The sequence below is a fragment of the Brassica oleracea genome, chromosome C4, assembly GCF_000695525.1.
Source record: "Brassica oleracea var. oleracea cultivar TO1000 chromosome C4, BOL, whole genome shotgun sequence".
Taxonomy (NCBI): domain Eukaryota; kingdom Viridiplantae; phylum Streptophyta; class Magnoliopsida; order Brassicales; family Brassicaceae; genus Brassica; species Brassica oleracea.
The window spans coordinates 44100109-44122588 of NC_027751.1; the positions used below are offsets into that span (position 1 = coordinate 44100109).

Sequence of the window (22480 nt, forward strand, 5' to 3'; positions counted from 1 at the left end):
TTGAAAGTAATAACAAATTTGAGGTATAATTAGAATTTTCATTTCTTTTTTTTTTAACTCATAATCAACTTTTCATTAACCACCATAGGAAAACATGTTTTTCACATTTTAAATCTGATAAATGTATCTATTTTTCAATTTTTTTTATCCAAAATACCCACCATTTTGTCAGTTCAATTCTGATTTGGTTTGAGTAGAGAGATGAAATGGAGCAGCAATACATAAATTTGGAAGACAGACAGTAAAAAAAAAAGTGGCGTTAATCATACCATTTTGTTTGGCAAACCAAAGGCACTAGAACACAAAACAAAAGATCAAATTTCAACCTCCTCCTCCTCCTTAGACCTCTCTCTAGATCCTCTTCATCTCCGCGGGAGACTCCTCGATCCGCACGCAGACATTTTATTATTATTGGTTTCAAGAATCTGTAAAACGCCTTCCCGTTCCGATCTACTGACAATGATCTGGAAACGAGATGCAGCCTAATCTGTTCCCGTTCCTCTTCAATGGCGGCGATCTAAACGACCTTGGTGGCGGCTTCGAGAGCTCAAGGCTTTTCTTCTTACTCCCAAGGAGGTGGAGGCATGGATTTCTCCAAAGTCGGCGAAAAGTTCCTCAGCTCTGTCAAGTCCGCTAAATCCCTCGGACTCTTACCTTCTTCTTCTTCTTCCTTATCCTCTGATCGCCCTGAGGTACTCACTTCTTCGTCTCTCTCTATTGGTTTCTTCAATTGAATTTGTTTGAAAAAAATTAAAGAGCCTTTTTGTTGTTGTGTAGATTCCGGCACGTGCTACGGCTGCTGCTGCTGTTGCTCGTGCTTTGGCTGGACTTCATCCTGATCAGAGACTGAGTATATCTTCTGCTGCTACTGAGCTTAGCTCTATTTATGGTAACAGTCACAGACCTCCTCCTCAACAAGTTGAAGAGCTTGAACAAGGCTTCTATCAAGAGGTGTGTGGTGGTATTCCATCACTTTATTTCTATTTTTTGGTTATTATGAGATATTATAATTTCATCACACTATTAGGTCATTTCATTGTGTAGGACTTTGATCCAGTAAGGCATATTCTGGAGAATATTCCAGATGATCAAAGTGAACTTGCTTATTTTGAGAAGCAGGTAGGTACCAGCTGCTTTCTCAAGTAAACTGGTGTTAAGTGTTAATTGGTTTTCTTAACAAAATTAAAAAGGTTTGTGTACTGTATATAGGCCACCCTGAGGTTGGTGCAGCTAGATAGAGTGGCGGAAGATCTCTCTCATCATGTTATGGAGCATCATGAAGTAATGGGTGAGTACCTAAATTTGTAAAGATTCGTCCTTTTTTTCTTTCTCTTAGGAGGAACTGATGTTTACTGGGAAGACCATACGTGTTCTGTTTCTGTGAATACTAATATTCGCTTTTGGTTAGTGAAGGGGATGAATTTGGTTAGAGAGTTGGAGAAAGATTTGAAGATTGCTAATGTCATCTGCAAGGTAAGGAATTATTCTAAGTTTACAAAAAGCCAAAGCAATGGTTTCATTTTCTGTTTTGCATGTTGTTGGTTTGGCTTTGTTTTTGACTGTTTTTTGTGTGTTATTGCCCAGAATGGAAGACGGAATTTGACTTCTTCCATGAATGAGGCTTCAAGAGATCTTATTGTACACACTCATTCCAAAAAGAAACAAGCTCTTCTGGTAGGCCCCCCTACTTATTTCAGACATCTTTATAGTTTCCTACTGAAACTCCGCTAGTATGCTTAGAAGTTTATGTACAAATTTATCCAAGCGTCTGATTATCTTATAAATATTGTGAAGACTTTTTTCTTTCTATTATGTTTTTTTTTGCTCCTCTAGAAACCTTGTAATTAGAACTCTACTTGCAGGACATTGTTCCTATATTAACCGATCTTCGCCAAGCAAGACTAATGCAGTCAAGTCTTGAAGACCTTGTTGACGAAGGAAACTATTGCAAGGTATATTTACTTGTTTTTTTCGTATAAGAATTGTGGTGATATTATGCTAGGAACTAACAAATTACCAGGAAATGTATTCCGTTTATGTAGGCATTTCAAGTATTATCTGAGTACTTGCAGCTTCTTGACAGTCTATCTGAGTTTTCAGCAATCCAAGAGATGACCCGTGGTGTTGAGGTAGTTTGGACTTATTCATGACCAGCTGTTGTCCTCGTAATTTTATTTGTCAGTCGTTTAAGTTTCTCATACTCTTTTCAAGGTTTGGTTAGGAAGAACTCTTCATAAGCTGGATTCACTTTTGTTGGGTGTTTGCCAAGAGTTCAAAGAAGATAGTTATGTAATGGTTAGTAATCCAAGTCATTCCCTTGTTAAGCTCTCTCCTTCAGATTTAATGTAAAAAAAGATTGGATTATTGGCCTTAAATTTAGTTGGAGTGTAAATATGCTTCAGTGGCAATATGTAGTTAACTTTTTTTTATTTGCTCGTACTTTTAGGTCCTTGACGCTTATGCCCTGATCGGTGATGTCTCTGGTCTCGCCGAGAAGATACAGAGCTTCTTTATGCAAGAAGTTATCTCAGAAACGCACTCAGTGCTAAAGACCGTTGTTGGGGAGGTATGTGAGCTAGATATTCAGTTGTGGCTCCTATAGACTTAATGTTTAGGTAGTGGATGTAGTGAAATCACTCATATTTTGAGTATGTCAAGATCCATGTTCGGAAATGCGTTTCTACGCATTCTACCTCATCGTACTGAGCACTGAAATAAGTTTTTGGTCAAAATGTCAAAATCAATCAGATTGTTGATCTTGTGAATTGTTCTTTTTGTAGGATAGCAGTGCTGCCACCCAATTTAGTAGGTATGTTCTATGTTCCTGAGTTATCTGGCACGTATTAGGCTATTACAGTTCCTAACAATCACTTCTGATATTCTTGCTGATTAATTTACATTGATTTCAGACTTACATACAGCGATCTATGTCTTCAGACACCAGAATCCAAGTTTAGGCAATGTCTGTTGAGAACACTAGCTGTGCTATTTCAGTTAATATATTCGTACCATGAGATAATGAGTTTCGTTCCAGAAAAGAAGGTCGGTTCCATCCCTACTTTATTTATTATTTTACATTTTCTAGTTATTGATAGGGTTCTTGAAACAGTCCCTGTTCTTATTTCAGTGCTACAGCGTCCGTTGTCAGATTTCATAGATTTGAACTCCTTTGTGGCTCTATCTAGACCTATTGTGTGAGAAAATATACCTAAACTCACTGTTATTAGGGGGAATCTTAGCATAATACCCCTAAAGCTTTTCTTTATGTATTTGTTTAGTTTGGTGGTCTGTAGAACCATACCTGCTTTATTGATATGTGTTAGATCTCGGAAGTTATATTTAAATGTATTCAAGTCTTGGCTATTAATTGATTTCTTAGTGAACATACAACTACGTGGGCTATTTTTACCTCTGTTTAAGCACTCCATGTCAAGGAAGAGGTTGTTCAGGAATTTTGATAAGTTCTTCGATTTTAGTAAGATGTACTGTTACTTTATTCTCTATTGGCTCGAAAGATAATGGGTCACAGTATCCTCTCTTTGATGGCTTATGTGCTCAGCGTCTTAATCATTGCCAATTTTCTTTAGGTTCTTTTCTGTATTTTTTCAGCGTCAGTCTCATTTAATTATCTAATGGTTTCTAAGGGCAAAGCTTCTGAACTGGAACAGGTAGAAAGCTATATCTCAACAAGCTCTGCAACAACTCAAAAGATTGATTCTGTGTCAGACACTTCTTGTGACCCACAGGACGGTGGTCTCTCTTCAGCCTTGGGTTCAGCAAGCGTACCTACCATTTCCGCTGAAGAGTCCAGTGGAACCGAAACCTCCAGTCCCGTAAAGGAAGCGTCTAATAGTGCAGTAGACGACTCTAGTGATTTTGGAGAAACAGTATCTAGTGGCGAGTCACCATGGTACTATCTACGGAAAGAGAGTGCTGCCCTTGTTTCAGAAACTCTGCAAAGAGGACGCAGAAATCTCTGGCAACTTACAACAAGCCGTGTGTCAGTTTTGCTCTCGTCCCCAGCTTCTTCTTCAACAAGTATGCATCAGTTCCTAAAAAACTATGAAGACCTGAGCGCCTTTATCCTTGCTGGGGAAGCGTTCTGTGGATTTGAAGTTGTTGATTTTAGGGAGAAGCTAAAGGGTGTATGCGAAAATTATTTCACCGCATTTCATAGGCAAAGCATGCATGTAAGTTCAGTTTCAAAATGTCAATTGGACTGAGTTGCCAATACCACCTAGTTACTTTCATGCATCACCTCTACTAAGGTAAAAATTTTGTTTGGTTTTTCTCCCTACAGGCGCTCAAAATGGTCCTGGAGAAGGAGACGTGGACGAAACTGCCACCTGGTACTGTGCAAGCTATTAATTTTGCCGGTCTTGTGGGGGATGGGGCTCCCCTAATTATGTCTTCCCGAAATGCCTCTGGTTCTTCCAGATTCCCTCACTCAAATAAGTCAAATGACTCGATTGATCCTAGTGGGAACAGGAGTGGATTCTCATATTGGTTGAAAAGTGGAAACCCTTTCTCAGCAAAGTTAACATACTATAGAGAAGACCAAGACTACTCCTCTGTCAATGGAGCTGCCTCTGGAGATTCTGAAGGGAATGATAATATTCACGAGGACGTTGTAAATCCCAAGATAAGAGATGCAAAACGCATTAACGGAGGTAGTCCTGTTTCAGGAGACGAAAACGAAGACCTTCATGCTGACTATATTGACGAGGATAGTCAGCTTCCAAGACGGAGCTTTACACGTAGTGTATCAAGGAGTGCTTCACATATCAGTACTAATGATGATTTGACGGCTCAAACAGGATCCTCGCTTTGTCTTCTAAGGTAATATGATGTTTAGCAAATGCTTGAAAATAGAATGATCACATATTTTCCCTTTGTGATACGGAATTGTGATAACTGTGTTTGTCTTAGGTCAATGGATAAGTACGCGAGGCTTATGCAGAAACTAGAAATTGTTAATGTGGAATTCTTTAAGGTACCAATCTAATTGTATGAACTCTGCAGGTTGCTTTACTATTCTTCCTGGATTTCTCTTCTAAAGTATCTTTTACACATGTTTGGAATTCTGTAGGGAATATGCCAATCGTTTGGGGTCTTTTTCTATTTCGTGTATCAAGTATTTGGTCAAGAAAATACGAATTCAGGTGGAAAAGGAGGTGCCGACTCTTCCAACCGTGAGTAACTGATTCATTTCCGTTGACGTTCCTCTCTCTTTGTATTGTTGCTCCCGACCTGCTTCAATATGGTTATGCCATAGCTTTTAAAGCTACAATGTCCGAGAAAATACAAATTTTTGAAATGCAGATCGTTTGAAAAGCTGCTTATCCCGGATATCACAAGAGTGTGAGCAATGGATAAAGCCTCAATTGTCATCATCACCATCTTCTTCACTTTCCTTTCCCAACACAGTCCCTAGTCTTGCGGACGTGACTCCAGCGAGTCCCATAAAAACATCTGGTCACGTATCAGGAACATCTTTTAGTCTCAAGGTATAACTTAGGGATAAGTTTTTGTCAATCTGATAACTTCAATTAATATTGTTTTGTCTAGTAGACCTTAAGATAAACTATTCCTACTCATTTACTTTCACTTATTTCATATATCAAGTATGAGAAGAGAAGAGCAGCTATAATAAAAGGTTTCTGTAACACATGATAATCACTTATAGGAAAGATGTGCTGCAGTGGACACTGTTTCTCTTGTGTCTCGAATACTGCATAAATCAAAAGCTCATCTCCAGTCTATGCTTATGTCAAGAAATGGCTCTCTGGTTGAAGACTTCTTTGGTCAACTGGTATGTGTCTCTCTCAGTTCTCATTTCTTATAAAATCTGGCTTGACCGGAAATATATTGCCATATTTGGTTGACAACAATAATACAGTCTTATTATACATAGACCTATGTAGCATCCAATAACTTTCGCCTCTTATAAAAATAAATGCTTATGCAGGATGATCATGATTCATAAGTAGTTTCATTGTATTCCTTTGTTATATTAATTTCTCAAATATATATATTATCAAAATTAGTTATATTCTACATGTAGTAGCAAATATATCTGGAGTTGCATTAAGTGGAATGAATCTTCAGGTTGGTTCCGTACCTGATCTGACAGAGCACTTACATAGGACAACTGCAAGGATACTGCTGCATGTTAATGGGTAAATTGCTTATTTACTCAAGAATTTTTTTAGATGGATTGCATCTTTCTCCTCGCTTGTGCCTTCAATTCTTGTTCTTACTGACCTCTGAATTTTTAAAACTGTACGTAAATTTATATACTGTGAATGCAATCAGTATGGTAAAGTCGAACCCTGGTTTCTATATTATTGATTCTCATTGGGGATATGTATGTCCATTCACGGATTCCCCTTTTACTGATTTTGTAGGTATGTCGACCGGATTGCTAATTCTAAATGGGAAGTCAAGGAGCTTGGTGTGGAGCATAATGGGTAAAATACTTCATTCGGTTACTCCGTTTGCTGTTCTATACTTACCTGCAACTTCAATTTAATCATGAAATATTGAACTATTTAGATGTTCATAGTTTTTCATCATTGGCAAGCTGCCTACTCATTTACTGAGTTAACATTAAGATATTCAGTGCGGTTGATGCTCTTAAACTATATTCTGACCAGTTTACTTGGCCTATCGGACTAAAACTCCTTGAATTAAACAGGTATGTTGATTTGATGCTCGGGGAATTCAAACACTACAAAACAAGGCTTGCTCATGGAGGCATTTCACAGGAGGTAAGTGACTCTCTGACCTCACCAGTAGTTGGCACCTGTTTAGCTTTTTCCTTCTGCTTTTTGTGTGTCACAGTCAAACCCTAACACATTCTGCTTCATAAATTATCAACAGACAGCACGAACTCAGTTTAATTAAAATATCAGATTAATGGGCATATTTAATCAGATTAATGAGCATATTTATTCTCAAACTATTGGGAAATCTGTATTCATCTTGAACTCTTTTTTCATATATAGGTCCAGAATCTCCTACTGCAATATGGAGTTGAAATATTTGCGGAGATGCTGGTCGAAGGTTTCTCTCGAATAAAAAGATGTACTGATGAAGGACGTGCTCTCATGTCCTTAGATATTCAGGTACCTATCCGTACTAGACCATTGTGTACATGAATATAATAAGTTTCAATCAACGTTGACAGGCATTCCAGTATTGATATAAAAACTTTACATAAAACAACGAACCTGCAAGATTTTCAGGATAGGACAAACCTTTTACTCTGTATTGATGACAGTGTGAATAAGCAATTGATATATGAGTCAGACGCATCATTTGAAACTGCCTTTGCGGTATAGTTAATATGCATGGGAATGATTCTGGCGGACGTTATCTAACTTTTTTTGTAGGTCCTAATAAACGGGCTACAGCACTTTGTGCCAACAAAGGTGAAGCCAAAGATACAGATAGTCGAAACATTTATCAAGGTAAGCAAACCAAGAAACTCAGATGAAAGTGCAGCAGACTTTGAGATGATAATGTGCTGGTGATACACACTAAAAACCGAAATCATCACTCATTTTTTGCAGGCGTACTATCTGCCTGAGACGGAATATGTACACTGGGCAAGGGGTCATCCGGTAAACAAACAAATCTTCGTAATCTTTATAAATGTCTGGAGTAAATTAAATCGATGGGATAGAAGACATATATGATGAAAATGTGTAAACATACAGGAATATACGAAAGCACAGGTTATTGGACTTGTGAATTTAGTAGCCACCATGAAAAGCTGGAAGAGGAAAACGCGTGTAGAAGTTGTGGATAAGATTGAATCAGCTGCTGCATAGATCAAATCTAAAAGCAACAACAAAGTAATTTTTTTACTTCTTTTCTCTAGTCTTGTTCTTTCTTTGCTTTTGGCTCTTTACTTTTGCATTTTGAATCGAGTGGTGTAAATTTGAGGATAAGCCCTTTCTAAGTTACTGTCGTTTGCTTAATGGGTCTGTGTAAAAGATCCTTCTCAAGTTGTACAGTCTTGAAGAGATTGTAACACACATTTTCCTACATTTAAATACTTAATTAATGTCTCAGTGTTTGTATTATCAGTTCCTTGAACCTGATTTTATAGTGCACAAAACGTTTTAGTCATCATGTCATTATATGCTTTTTGGATACAAAAACACTCATCAACTTCAATTCTTTTTATGTCCGTATCATGATAGATGAATAATTTATGTTTATCCTGTTGACCATAGTAATTGATAAAACAGCAATGATGATAAATATATCAAATATTTTTTTTTCAACTTTTCTAATCATTATTCGAGAAAAAAACAAATAATTTGTAAGTTTCACTGTTAACTACAGATGAAACATCTTTTGTTTTTAACGTTTTAGTGATATTGAAATCAATCAGAATGAAAGGTGTCTCATCTCTTGTGTACTGTCATGTTTGCGATGAGAGGTCGGAAGAAAGACCGGTCAAAAGACTTCAAAGCTGTGGTGATTTAGTTGTATCTCCGACCATTTTTAATGCAACGCATGGTTCATCTACTGGTACCTGTTGCACAATAAAACATTCAAAAACATGTTATTTTACAAATCTTCACTAAAAGCCTTCAATTTAATATGTTGCGTGTCAATGTAAACCGAGTTCTTATATTCAAATTGTTGATGTGAAAGAGAGAAAAATACCAGAGAAATAAAATTTATGAAGGAGATTTACTAAGAAGTAAATTGTTTTATAAATAATTATTTTTATACTATAAAGTAAGATTTATTATTATTATTTCTTCATGTTAATGTTAAAAGACCTTTAAAATTGTTTTAGTAATTATGTCACAAAAATCTCTATTTTATAAAAAAAAGAAAAAATCACAGAGATCCAGACACTGTTGTGTGAAGTATTAAAGAGATGTCTTTAAAAGGCATTAAAGACACACAGTCGACAGTTTGCTATCTGTTGTAATAATAAAGAAACTGCAGAAAGAAGATAAAGAAAACATGAGAGACATAACACAAAAGAGACTTGTGCTTTCGTTTAGTAGATGCATCACGTATATGTATCACTCACGTTATTCAACAATACTCAATAAATACGAATCAAATAAATAAAGTCCCTATTCTCAGTCCACATGCATAATATGTACTGACCAGCTTAGTTTCGCAAGAAATAGTTATGACATATATAACCTACTGTAGTACATATTCCACAGAATATAAATGTGATGAATAATCATATATACTTATTAATGAAAAAAATAGAGAAGAGTACGTACAAAATGACCAGCTCCAAGAATCCAATAGAAATGGAGATTTTTGAATGATTTGGTGAATCCTCTTGTTGTTGTTCTATCATTTTCACAGTATAGAGGCTCTCTTTCCATCTTCTCAAACTCTTGTAGCCCCTCCCACCTTACACATCATCATCATGATCATGTAATAATAAATACCAAACAACCTTTCTTTTTCTATATATAATTAATACCAACAACCTTAGCTGACTTTCAATATTATTCCTTATGTATCATCATTTTCTATCGCTGTTGCTATTAATATTTGTGGAACATAGTCAGTCTAATAATTCATCGAGGTTTTTCCATTTATACAGTTTGGATTTCATTTTCTTAGATTCTTCATTATGATGTCAAATGGATAGGTCTTACTTGAGCTTGCGAACCCATGCTTCAGTTCCACTTGTTGAGCAGATAACATCAAGCTGCGTATAATATAAACCACATGTCATTTTATCTCATTCTTCTAATAATATTATTTCAATAAACGAAATTTTCGCGTTGATGGATGGTCTTACTTGTCCATTATAGATGGTCACATCTATTCCCTTGGCAAGGAGCTCATCGACCTGCCCATATATACATTATTTAATTTATTATTAAAATATCAGATATAACGTTTCAACTACTTTAGATAATTTATTTTAGATGATGAAAGAATTATTACGCCTTCGATTGTGGGTCTCATAAAATCAGCTTGCATCGCTGAAAACACATTACCCGAATTGTTCCCCCATCTGTTAATTTTACAAAAAAAAAAAAACAAATATTAACAAGTTACGCTATACACTAAACAACTAAAATTAACTGTATTAATTAAGCTTTATATTATAAACGGTTAAGAAAGTTGCGTACACGAGGTCTTTAGGAATAATCTTGAGCTTCTTTTTGATAACACCATTCATCAATGTATCAAGGTCACCTTCATCAACGGTACTCGCACTTCTCAAATCATTTAAATATTTCGAATACTTCTTTAATATTCTATTTTCTTTTCTTGTTTCTTCGCTCGTTGTAAGCGAGAGAGGGTCCATGCCAGAATCCAACATAAAATTGTAAAAATCCTACATTAAAACAACCACTTTATCTGTGTAAATTCTCACATAAATAATTGTATATATGTACATAAATGTTATAATTATACATGAGAAAGATAAAAAGAGTAAGAATTACGACGGAATTGGAGTGGAGGCTAATAATGGATTCGAGTTCCATCCACGTTTCCGTGGCTTCAACGTTTTCATCATTCTTGAGTTGTTTTCTAATCTTCTCAGCTAAGCTGCTCCAAACAATAGTTATATATGGATTAGAGGGATAATTAATTATGTATTAATTAGGTAAATGGATTTTATATTAATAAGAAAGACCTATTAGAGAGATCCATCCCGTTATAATCAAGTCTTGACACATAGTTGAGAAGAGGTCCCCATGAAAACTGTAACCATCAATTAGTCAACATCATAACCATATCACTTCTACAAGTTGTTGTTTTATAATAAAAATATTTTATATATTTAATACTAATACATTTTTTTAACTACTAATACATCTTTATGGCTTGGTTATCATCAATATAGACGTTTTAAGTAACAAAACATCCGAATTTTTATAAGTTTTGGAAATTAGTCAGCATAGAATAATTCTAATATGTATATATATATATATATCTATTGTTTTAGTTTTTATTTTAATACAATTTTAAACTTATGATATATAAATGAAACTATACATTTATTTAACTAAGATTATTCTATATATATATATATATATTTTTAATATGTATGAAAAATCTATAATGACACATAATGAAAAGAATGTAGTTTTGCTTGTAACAAATATCAAGCTAGAAGAAACATTGATGAAACTCACCACAAAGTCTTCAGGGGATATCCAACTATCTCCCAAAACTACTCCTATTCACGCACAAGATAATAATCAATTATAGTTCCCTACATTATTAGTTTCACTTTCTCAAAAGAAAAATAGAAGAGAAAGCATCTCTTACCTCCAAGATGAAGCTTCAGTTTGCCAGATTGAACCGCGTTGATAACGGATAAACCGAGCTTAACCGCGATTTTACCTCCGTAAGATTCAGCAACAATGTATAGAGGGCTATGGTTCAGAATCTGATTTTTGTTGAAGAGTTGTTGCAAGAGTGTGGTCAAGTCCTTGGCTGCTTCTTCATCACTTTTCACATACAATTCCTTCTCTTCTACGAAACTGTACCCTGTCCCAACTGGACTATCCTTTTCCCCATTTTTGTATTCATCAATAAAAAATATATATATTAAAACTCAACGTATCCGAGTCTTAAAGCCTCATCAAACTAGATACTACGCAACCTCATAAATTATATATTACTTTATATAAAAAATACTGTAAGAAAATAATAAAGTAGAAAATAATACCACAAATAAGAGATCAGCTTTCTTCAACCAAGTAGAATTTCTGGGCTTGAGAAATGTATCTAATGGACCAACCTCTTGAAAATTCCCTATTCCAACTCCTGAAGCTCCCTGTTTCACAGAATCAAATACTTTTATTTTAACATGATCAAAATATTAAGTTCAAAAAAAAAAAACATGATCAAAATATTCCAAAGACAAAAAACAAATGTATAAAAGACGAATGAAATAAGAACAAGATATTAAATAAAAGTAGATACAACCACACATACATAGAAAACTTACAGGTCCACCTTGCAGCCAGAGGATAATAGGCCATGGCTTAGAAGGATCTTCAACTCTATACGGACTTTTGTAATGCCACCAAAACATGTGTGCTTCTATATTTTCGATTTTGATTTTGAAAACAAAACCATTTAGTTACATATAACCAACAATACACATTATTAACTGCTTCAGATTGGAATGAGATAAATGGCGTACTTGGTCTAACTTCGACGTATCCCCAAGCTTCGGATCCATCGGAGTTGCTTCTTACAGCTTTGATTTCTCCAATGGTACATGACACAATGAGACACAGAATCACCATTTGTGCAACTGATCTCTTCATTTTAGATGACTGTTTGTGGATCAATTTTTCTATCTTGTCTTGATTGTAAAGATAGAGAGAGAGAAAAATAGTTGAAATACAGAGAGAGATGGGGACATATATTTCAGAATGTCGCACACTAAGTCAATGCTATTGGTTCACCTTATATGGTATATATATATATATACATATACGAAACAATAGATTAAGAGATATAGACAGTTACCAAGATTTTTTTCTTTATGATCATTAACCAGATTTTTAAAATGAAAAAGTATTTTTTTTACAATTATATTTCAAATATAGATGAAAATGGTTAGTCAAATATTTAATTCAAACTTAGAGCTATTGGCTCAAAAACTAGCACCTTTAAACTAAAATTATTTTATGTAACATGGATCGTATATATAGTTACCTTGTTTGTATTAGGCCAACTCCAATAGAACACCAAAACATCAAATTTAATATAATTTAATCTTCAATAGAACACTAAAAACTACACAGTTTCACTAAATTCAGTGTAATACTATTCATCACACTAAATATTTAATATATATATTATTGTGTTTCATTTAATAATATAGTTACTATTATTAATTAGTTCAAATTTGTAACTAAACATAAATATATTGTATTATTTGTATTTTTAAATTATTTCTACAAAATTAAAATATTTTTTATTTTATTTTCAAGTAAGAAATCACTATATGAGTATTATCATTTACTTTATATTGTAAATAAAAAATATCACATAACTTTTATATTTAATTTTTAATAATATAAAATTTTACTTAGTATTTTATAAAATAAAGAAATTAATAATATAAGCTGGATAAGATTAAAATGATATTAAATTTGAAATAAATTTGTTATGTGCTTTTCAATTAATAGTTTGTAATTTTAATATATTATTTTATATAAATAAATACATAAAAGTATAATATTTTTAAACCAAAAATATAAATGTTAATAAATTTTGTAAACATAAAATTACAAAAATTTAACAAACATAATATCTAAGTATGATAAAATAACTATTTATCAATTATAAATAATAAAAATATAAAAAATTATTTAAACTGAAAATATCAAATAATATATAATACTACTTCTATGTAATATTTGGTGTTATAGTTGGAGATGATAAAAAAATATGACACCAAAACATCAAATTTGATGTAATTTCAACGCCAGATCTAGGGTCTTTGTAAATGCCTTTAGTATGGTTGTTTCTAGGTCACCACCTCACTTTAAACTTTATAGAACATGTTGTTGACGATACATTTTTGCTATAAAATTTGGTTATGTAATAATAGATGGACTAAAAGTAGTTGGAAAATAAATCTGAAAATTGATACTTAAAATAAGTTAGAAATTATTGTGATTAACATGTATATTTCTTTATGGGTCTAAATTTTCAAATAATAATAATAATATAATAACAATAACATATTCTTGTCGACAAAAAAATAAGTCGTCGACGAAAAAGTAACTTATCAATATCATCTTGTTGTGCTTGTTCATTTAGGTTTTGGGCCTGTTTAAATTATAGTATTTGTTTCTTCCAAGTGTAAAATACTATACCTTTAGTAAAAGAGAAGCCCCGAAATATCAGGGCTCGAGGATGTAAGACTTTCAAAAGCCAAGTGGTGTTTAGGTTGATCATGGCCTCATAGTTTGTAGCTAAATCCGGTGGTGTAAGAAGAGAGTGGCTATTACCACTCCGTCTTTAACTTCAAAATCACTCGCATACAAATTTTTTTAGAAAAGTAAATGTAGTAAATTGAAAACCAAGACACTATAAATATGCGATCAATAGTTCAAAATGAAAGCTCAATGGTTCATCTTTGAACATATCCTAAGCCGCAAGGATCTACTCTAAATCATTTACTTAAATCCAATCGACTCAATCTGCAGACTTGGCCCAAAATAATGACTTAGGACTGGGAGGATACCCGTTCAGACTCGATTCATGTCTATCTAAGTTTCAGTTTTTCAGGTTAATGATTCCAACCCCATTCAAATAATTATGGATTTTGGTTCGAGTTCATTTCGATTCTTTAAGGGATTGGTTCGGGTTTGGATACCCGTTTAAATTATGTGCAAAATTCAAAATTTTAAATATATCTTAAAATTCTCAAAATTCAAAACTAAAAATAATACACGAATATAAAATTTTGAATAATGTATGAAAAATATCTAAACGATTTTATATTTAGGTAGAGAATTGATAGGTATTTCAGATCATTTCAAGTGTTTTAAGTATTTTTTGCTATTTTGGTTATTTATTTTTGACTTTTTTTATATTTTCAGGTAAATCTGAAATATTTTTGGATATTAGATCTAAAATAATTAATAGATTTTAATATAGAACTGTGATTCAGGTACTTTTGAGTATTTGAAATATTTTGGTTCAGTTTCAGTTCTTCAAATACCTAAGTCTTGGACCCATTCTTATATTTTGTCAGCGTTGGTACGAGTTTGTTATTACTTTTTCATATCAGATTCGGTTCGGTTTTTCGGATCCTGACATTTTGCCCAACCCTAAAATGACTAGAACCAGATTCAAACCTATAGTTAAATTCTTCTCTTTGTAATCTTATATTTGGACGTTCTGCCTCGTAGACACGAACCACTTTCAATATCTAGCTAGTAACCTTCAAAACTTTCACATGGTAAATGTTTACAGAGGTTAAATTGTTCCACTACCTCGTGCCAAGCTGCTTTCTGCAAATCCTCCTTGGTTTGCTTCTTAGATGAGGCTGGTGCATTTGTGGAATCTACTGCAACGATTTTGATGTATCACGTCAACAAAATGGTTTCAACATTGAATATGAATAATGTCATGCGCAACCTATTATGCTTTTAATAAACAGCGTAACTAAAATTCAATCGGCCTACCATATATAAATTATTTGATAAAGCGATGTAATTTAGCCATTCGGGGAATTGACGTAAGGTCAATGCAACCGCTGGCCACTGCACACATGTTTGGCTACATTATTGCGTCACTTTCTCGAGCTAAAAACAGAAAAAACAAAATAAAGTTTTCAAAAAGAACATCTGAATATTCAGGCAATTTAGTATCTAAACTCAGACGTATATGGCCAACTTAATTTTTTTTTCTTTTTTTGCTTAACATTTGGTGCATTGAATTATTGAATGTGGCAAGAGTTTATATTACAAATTTACAATGATTGAAATGTAAAGCTACTAGTGGATTTTGAGGCCCAGGATGGGACCAATTATAAAAGATGTTTTATGGCCAACTTAACTTTCATGCCACACAAAACATAAAAGTTCTTTAATTTCAGTCGTATGTTAAATATCATACCGGTGAGCCCCAGTTCAATAAAGCTCTCAAGACTGAGAGAGAGTATCCCCGACGACCGGTGGCGCGTCCGCGCGCGTGCCGGCGTCGGTGGTTCACCTTTTTCCGGTTAAGTCAAGGATCTCCGCTGTGGGCTTCGATCTACCGATTTCCCCGACATGCTGACGGCTCTGGGCTAGGGTTCGGCGCCAAGAAGGGCTCGGCTTGTACGGTGCTCCATACGGCGGCGTTGCTGTTTTCTCTGGATCCGTGGTGAGGGGTGAAGAACGGTTAATCGAAGCGGCAGTCGGCTCGTGAGTTCAGTTGTAGTTTCCGGGGAGTAGAGGCTCTCTCAGCTTTACGACCGCCGGCCTTTGTTCCTGGGAGACGGTGGCTCTGTTAGCACCGTCATCGCCGGCTCCTGCTCCCGGAAGGCGGTAACTCAGTTAGTATCGTTCTTCTCGGTTCTGGTTTTTTCTTTTAGCGTTAGTCTTTGTAGTTCTTTCTGGATCTTCTTTCTCTGTGTAGTCTGATTCTCAAAGCTTCAAAGCTCTTCCGCCTTTTGATCTCTCACCTGAAACGACTCGTGAATGTCGGGGGTGTTGGGTCAATGGTAGACGGTTCTCATGAATCTACGCAGATCGTGTTTGATGTGTGTTTGGTCCTGTCGGTTTGGGATACGGTTCACTTGTGTTGAAGTCGGTTGCGGTGGTGCTGGTGTGGAGTCAGTGAGCTCCGGTGGTTTCGGGAGAATCGACGGTTGGTCACCCGGTGATGTTTCGAAGCGAGGGTGACGTCGGAGCCGCAGCGTTTGTCCGCGCGGTGGCGGAGCTCCGTTTTGGTTTCATCGTGTGTTCGTTGATGGGTCTTGGACCCGAGTTGTGGTTTGGTTTTTTTGGCCGTTTCCGTGGGCTTTTGTCTGTTTCTCGGTTGGGCTTTCAGGCCCTTTAATAACAAATATTTCAATTTGGGAAAAAAAATAAAATAAATAAATATCATACAAATGTCATCATTTCCATCATATTTGATGGATTAACATCTAAAAATCCATAGAAGAAACTGTTGACTTTTGGAGATTCCCGGCGACTGTTCTGTCCGTGGCGGAGCAGGATATATCTACCATCTAATGTTTGGAAGACGGTGTAGTCATCATCAGTTATGCCACAAAACATATCTGGATATTGATATGTGAACAGAGTTTTTCTTGGAAATAAAACTTGTGCTGCAATTTTTGGATTCTCAAAGTAATTTTCGGAAGCATTTGAAAATTTTCCTCATTAATAAAACTGTGCAATAATGAAATTCGCAATGTGCGTCTTGTTTTTAACTTTTAATATGGTACATGTATCTCTCAAATAAAGGCATCCATGTACTGTACTAACTAATTAGACCATTTTCAATAAGACACTAAAATACCAAATTTGACATAACTTTCTATTCAAGATACTAAAATTGACATCATTCCACCAAATTTAGTGTAATGTGAATAGTGCTACACCAAATCTGTAAAATACATATTTTATTATGTTTTATTTAATAATATAGTTCAATTACTATCAAATTTGTAATTAAACATAAATATATTGTATTATTTGTATTTTAAATTTATTTTCACACAATTTAAAACTTAAAATTTTATTTTTATTTTTTTATTTTCAAAATAAATTATTAAATGACTATTATCATTTATCATTTACAAATAATAAAAATATAAATAATAATCTAGAAGTGACAAATAATTGAAAGCATCAAATAATAATAATATTATTTTTGGTGCAAAATTTGGTGTCATTGTTGGAGATGACAAAATTATTTTGACACCAAAACACCAAATTTAGTGTATATGCTCGTAAAAGCATCTTTAAGGCAGTCCCTTAGGTGAAAGGTTCTTATGTAATTAGGATTTTAAAAAAAATTAGCTATTAAATTAAGAAACATTTGCGTGTGAGTGATTGGAAGAAAAAGAAGAAACGTCTCTTACCTCGATCTCTCTCCGACTCATCTCCTCTTTCACGAATTTTGCGTGTGAGTGATTGGAAGATGGATTTGATTATGAGGTTGGGGCTGGAGATGAAGGAAGGGTTGTTGTTGTGGTGGCTTTCGAGAGGGACGACGGAAAATTTGTCTCGGTGGGAGTGATGAGGACGACATTTGTTGCAGGAAACTGCTTCAGGTATTAGCCAACATTGGCGGAAGAACGTGTTGATCATTGTGATCCCGCTTCAGGTATTAGCCAACATTGCTTCGATCGTGATCGGTGAGACTGGACCTTTCATCAAAGATTGGGTTACGTGGAACCAAGTGTTCTTGTTGGTTGATATCATCCGTTGCTGTGCGATTATATTCCCTCTCATATGGTCGATTCGATCATTGTTTAGGCAGTTCTACATTGTTGTTATTGGGTTACGTGGAACCAAAGCATGTACAGCGCTCGCCTTTGTTACGTTAAGAGCTGATGGAGAGAGGGAATTTCTGTTCTTCAGACACCCGAGTGCTGATATGCTTCCTACGGAAGCTGAGCTTGACAAGAACTTAATCCAAAAGGTGAGATTTTGTCTCTCTTTTGATCTACATGTTCAATGAGAGGACTAAGTCCCGTGACTTCTTACAGGCCATGTTCGTAACAGTACGTAGTTAACTAAAAAGCTGATGCACCAATGTGTCTGAGAACTGATTGGTATTGACTTATTATGTACATCTTATGTAAATCTTCAACTAAACCCTGAGATTATCATTATCGTCATCAGCTTGCCAAGAAACTAACAGCCGTTGACCTTGTTGCTAGTGGTATGAGACAAATATCCAAAAAAATTCTCATATTTTGTGTAAATTGAATTGATCTTTTACTACCTTTGTTGAATTTTTGAAGGAGTTGGAACAACAATTGGAGCAAGAGTGTATACACAGGACCTGCTCTTGCTGTATCGTTCTTCATCGCTGGAGTAGCAGTTGCTCTCTCTGCTTGTTGCTATGCTGAGCTTGCTTCTTGTTGTCCATCTGCTGGCAGTGCTTATCATTATGCTTACATATATCTTGGAGAAAGGTATGTACTAGATATGATAAGCATTTTACTGAAACAATGTTTAATTTTTTTTTTTGAAGAATCCCTAAATAAGAGATTTCCATTGGAGTACAAACTCAAAGTGTTTCTTAACTAAGATTTTTAATTACATTTAATTACTAAAATAATCATTAAGAAACTCTAAATGGGGCTGTAGGTTAATCATGGTCTAAATCACCTAAAACAGCTTCGTCTATTAAATATACTGTCAGATGTTCCGTAATCAAAGAACGAATAGTAACATGGCGCATCATGGGACTGGATAATATAACGCAAAATTGTCCCCGTGTTTCATTACCTCCCAGTTTCTTTAGATACAAATACATGAATATAATGACTAGTGTTATTCTTCTATACAAATAAAAATCAACTCGTTTCTCTCGCATGAATATATTTTGAATATATTTTTGCCAGCAAGATGATTCCTATCAAATTATTCACACGATTTCCTAAGCATTGACTTGTGTAATTATTTTATACAAATAAAATCATCTCGTCCCTCTCTCATTAGATATACTTTCTTTATAAACAAGCTGAGTGCGTTTACTTATTATTATGTTGCTCTACGTATGAAACCCTGACTTGAGGGGCATCAAGAGATTTAAACCAAACATGAATCTAAACTCCGAGCTGAAGGCTCTAGAGGAATTGAGCTCAAATGCGAAGCAAATACAAGAAGACATGTTGGAAGAGATACTCAGAAGTAGCGCGAACACAGAGTATCTTAGACGCTTTCTCCACGGGAGCTCTGATAAAGAGTTATTCAAGAAGAACGTACCGGTGGTTACCTATGAAGATGTTAAGCCTTATATGGAACGTGTGGCCAATGGAGAACCCTCAGACGTCATTTCGGGGGAACCTATCACTCAGTTCTTCATAAGGTATACGTTGTAAACCTACAAACAAATTACAAAACAGTAGTTTTATTATATGATACAATAAACATTAAAAACAGTGACATTTGTGACCTTATTGGTGTGTGTAGTTCTGGAACTTCGGGAGGAAAACAAAAGATCTACCCTTTGAACAATAAGTACTTTCAGAAGAGGATATTTATCGAAAATCTACGCAACTCCATTTTATCCAAGTAACTATTTCACATAAAATAATTCCTCCATTTGATTTGTTCCTTCCATCCCAAGGAATCATAATGAGTTTTTTTTTTTTTACCGGTTTATAGGCATATCAAAGGCGTCGAGGACGGAAAGGTGATGATGAGACTACGCTAAACCAAAGTTCAAGGACAGAGTATTATGACTTAGTCTTCAAGTTATTTCCTATGTTTATGCAAATAAAAAGATCACGACTCCACTTCCTGTTATGTAGGAGAAGAGTGATCCACTTTCCCTTTCACGTTTTGTAGGAGTTTGCTTCATGTATCTTTTCTATTTAAATCAATGAAAACAACAAAAAGAGGTAGTCTTAACTACCCAAAGAAAAATGTGTTATTAGTTTGTTTTTGGCAAATTCTCTTTGATTTGAAGAGGGACCTTAATTGGTATCAAATCACATGTTTCTAGATCAACATTGATATCTCTTGGCAAGGGACCTATCAGGTGATGACGTTTCTTTAACACTAGAGCAATATCCAGAACTCCCTCTGGTCTGACTGTTGCTCCTGTGATTACAAGCTTCCTAATGAGCGATTATTTTAAGAACTGGTCATCCAAACGTTACACCAGTCCCGACCAAGTTCTATTATGTTGTGACAACAAACAAAGTACTTACTGTCATTTTCTTTGTTCTCTTGTCCAGAGAGAGGAGGTTGTGAGTATTTTTGTTCCATTTGCTTGTTCGTTAATCGATGCAATCAAATTTCTTGAAATTCACTGGAAAGAGTTGTGTAATAATATTCGATCTGGTCGTGTTAGCGAGTGGATCACCGACCTTGGCTGCAGAGACTCTGTCTCCAAAGTACTTGGAGTACCTAATGCTGAGCTGGCAGATAAGATTGAACGTGAATGCGGTCAGACATCATGGGAAGGTATTATCACACGTCTATGGCCTAACAAAATTCATTCAAAGTGTAGTTACAGGACAGATGAGTCAATGCATTCCAATATTGGAGTTCTATTCCAGCAAATTGCCTCTCGTCTCCTTGAATTATTCTGCTTCTGAAACGTTGTTTGGGGTCAATGTGAATCCCCTATGCAAACCACAAGACGTTTCCTATACATGTGTGCCCAACACGTCCTACTTTGAGTTTTTTCCTGTTGATGAAGGAAACAATGCTCAAGTAGTTGATCTCGTGGACGTCAAGTTAGGGCACTTATATGACCCCGTGGTCACAAATCATTTTGGTGAGTTGTATACATATACTCCATCCATTTCATAACTTTTTAGTATTTTCACAAATATTAAGAAAACACATTAAACTACCGTAATAAATGTATCGTTTTCTGTAATTTTCAATTTTCAATAACTTTTAACCAATAGTAATTCAATAAAGTCAATTAATTTTCTTGAAGTTTACATATTTTTCATAGAAAACACAAAAAATACATCTTGTTAAACAATTTATTTTGTGAAAAGTTTATCTTAATGAAACTGATGGAGTATATGCTTGGCATAGGGGCCCACTCCAATTTTTGTCTTTTTTCTTAACTTTTTTTTGTTTCCTTAATATATACTATAATATAAGCTTAAATTTAAATAGGGTAAGAGATATGTGATAATATAAAATATTTTAATAAAAACTTAAAAAATAAAACAGATTAATTACCGTTTAAAAACGTTTTAATAATATTTTAAAAGATAAAAGATAATAATAATTATAGTATCGGAGATTATTTTTTGCCCAAGGGCCCCTAGTGTAGTTGAGCCCGGCTCTGTATGCTTTAATATCATCTCTCAGCTAATATTATCAAACACTAATAATTTTCAGTTATTATTGTTTCTAGGGTTATACAGATATAGAATGGGAGATATTCTACAGGTGACTGGGTTTTACAATAAAACACCTCAGTTTAGATTTGTACGCAGAAAAGATACGGTTATAAGCGTCCATATAGAGAAAACTACTGAAGAAGACATAGTAAATGCGGTGAATCGTGTGACAACCGTTCTTGAGTCTGCAGGTTTAATGTTGATGGGATTCACATGCAAATCTGATATGTCCACTTTCCCAGGTCATTATGTTTTTTACTGGGAGCTTAAACCCAAAAACTTTGATGGCATTGTTAAGCTTGATAACAATGTTATGGTGAAGTGTTGTTGTGTGATGGAGGAATCATTTAATATTCTTTATAGAAGACATAGGAGAAAGTATGGGACCATTGGACCTCTAGAGATAAGGGTGATGCAGCAAGGAACGTTTTATTCTCTCATGGAATATTTCATCTCCCAGGGTGCTTTTGCGCATCAGTACAAAACACCCTTATGCATTAACTCCCCTCAAGGTTTAGCAATTCTTGAAGACAGAGTTATTTCTCAGTTTTTCAGTGACAAATCCCCTCCTCGCTGATCAGATATGGTCTATTTGGATCACGATTGTCCACAAAATAATCAGGCCATATGAATAGGGAAGGGACAAAGCTATTCAGTGAGATTGATTTTGTTTTAGGTTTATGTTTTGTGGAGTAATTTTTGGTTTTGTGAGCAAGTGTGTGTGATTTGTTTATTATGCTAACCTTCAATCGTTTGGTTGTTAAATCAATGAAGCATATGAACGAGAAAACATACTTTAAAATAAAGTAGCCTTAGCGTGAAACTGGTTGTTTTTTCTAAAAGAAAAAACTTATGAAACTGGTTGTTCTTCAGCTGTCATGTCTTGAACAAAGGTGTAACATCCCGGTTTGTAGTATAGGTTTAAGAGAATTGATTTTAGTTACCTAT

General features: G+C 34.7%; 2 protein-coding genes and 1 pseudogene across 2 annotated transcripts; 2 read left to right on the forward strand and 1 right to left on the reverse strand.

Annotated features, from left to right (window-relative positions):
- The first annotated feature begins 280 nt into the window (after positions 1-280).
- LOC106341954 (syndetin) lies at positions 281-8093 on the forward strand. Its single transcript, XM_013780710.1, is given in 26 exon segments — positions 281-570; positions 572-692; positions 778-951; positions 1045-1119; positions 1210-1288; positions 1409-1473; positions 1585-1674; positions 1863-1952; positions 2043-2129; positions 2212-2295; positions 2447-2566; positions 2781-2809; positions 2910-3042; positions 3669-4190; positions 4301-4839; positions 4930-4993; positions 5090-5192; positions 5323-5507; positions 5687-5812; positions 6109-6179; positions 6408-6470; positions 6698-6770; positions 7008-7127; positions 7395-7472; positions 7575-7625; positions 7722-8093. Coding segments are annotated over 26 exon segments (3351 nt in total). The 5' UTR covers positions 281-475; the 3' UTR covers positions 7836-8093.
- A 222-nt stretch (positions 8094-8315) lies between these two features.
- On the reverse strand, positions 8316-12418 carry LOC106341955 (serine carboxypeptidase-like 51). Its single transcript, XM_013780712.1, has 13 exons — positions 12170-12418; positions 11972-12066; positions 11690-11797; positions 11287-11527; positions 11151-11194; positions 10649-10716; positions 10455-10560; positions 10137-10345; positions 9949-10018; positions 9800-9850; positions 9654-9706; positions 9267-9402; positions 8316-8548 (listed from the first exon to the last, which is right to left on the reverse strand). The coding sequence occupies exons 1-13, from the start codon at positions 12294-12296 to the stop codon at positions 8480-8482; spliced, it is 1377 nt and encodes a 458-aa protein (XP_013636166.1). The 5' UTR covers positions 12297-12418; the 3' UTR covers positions 8316-8479.
- Positions 12419-19229: 6811 nt separating this feature from the next.
- LOC106341077 lies at positions 19230-22277 on the forward strand (annotated as a pseudogene).
- The last annotated feature ends 203 nt before the right edge of the window (positions 22278-22480 follow it).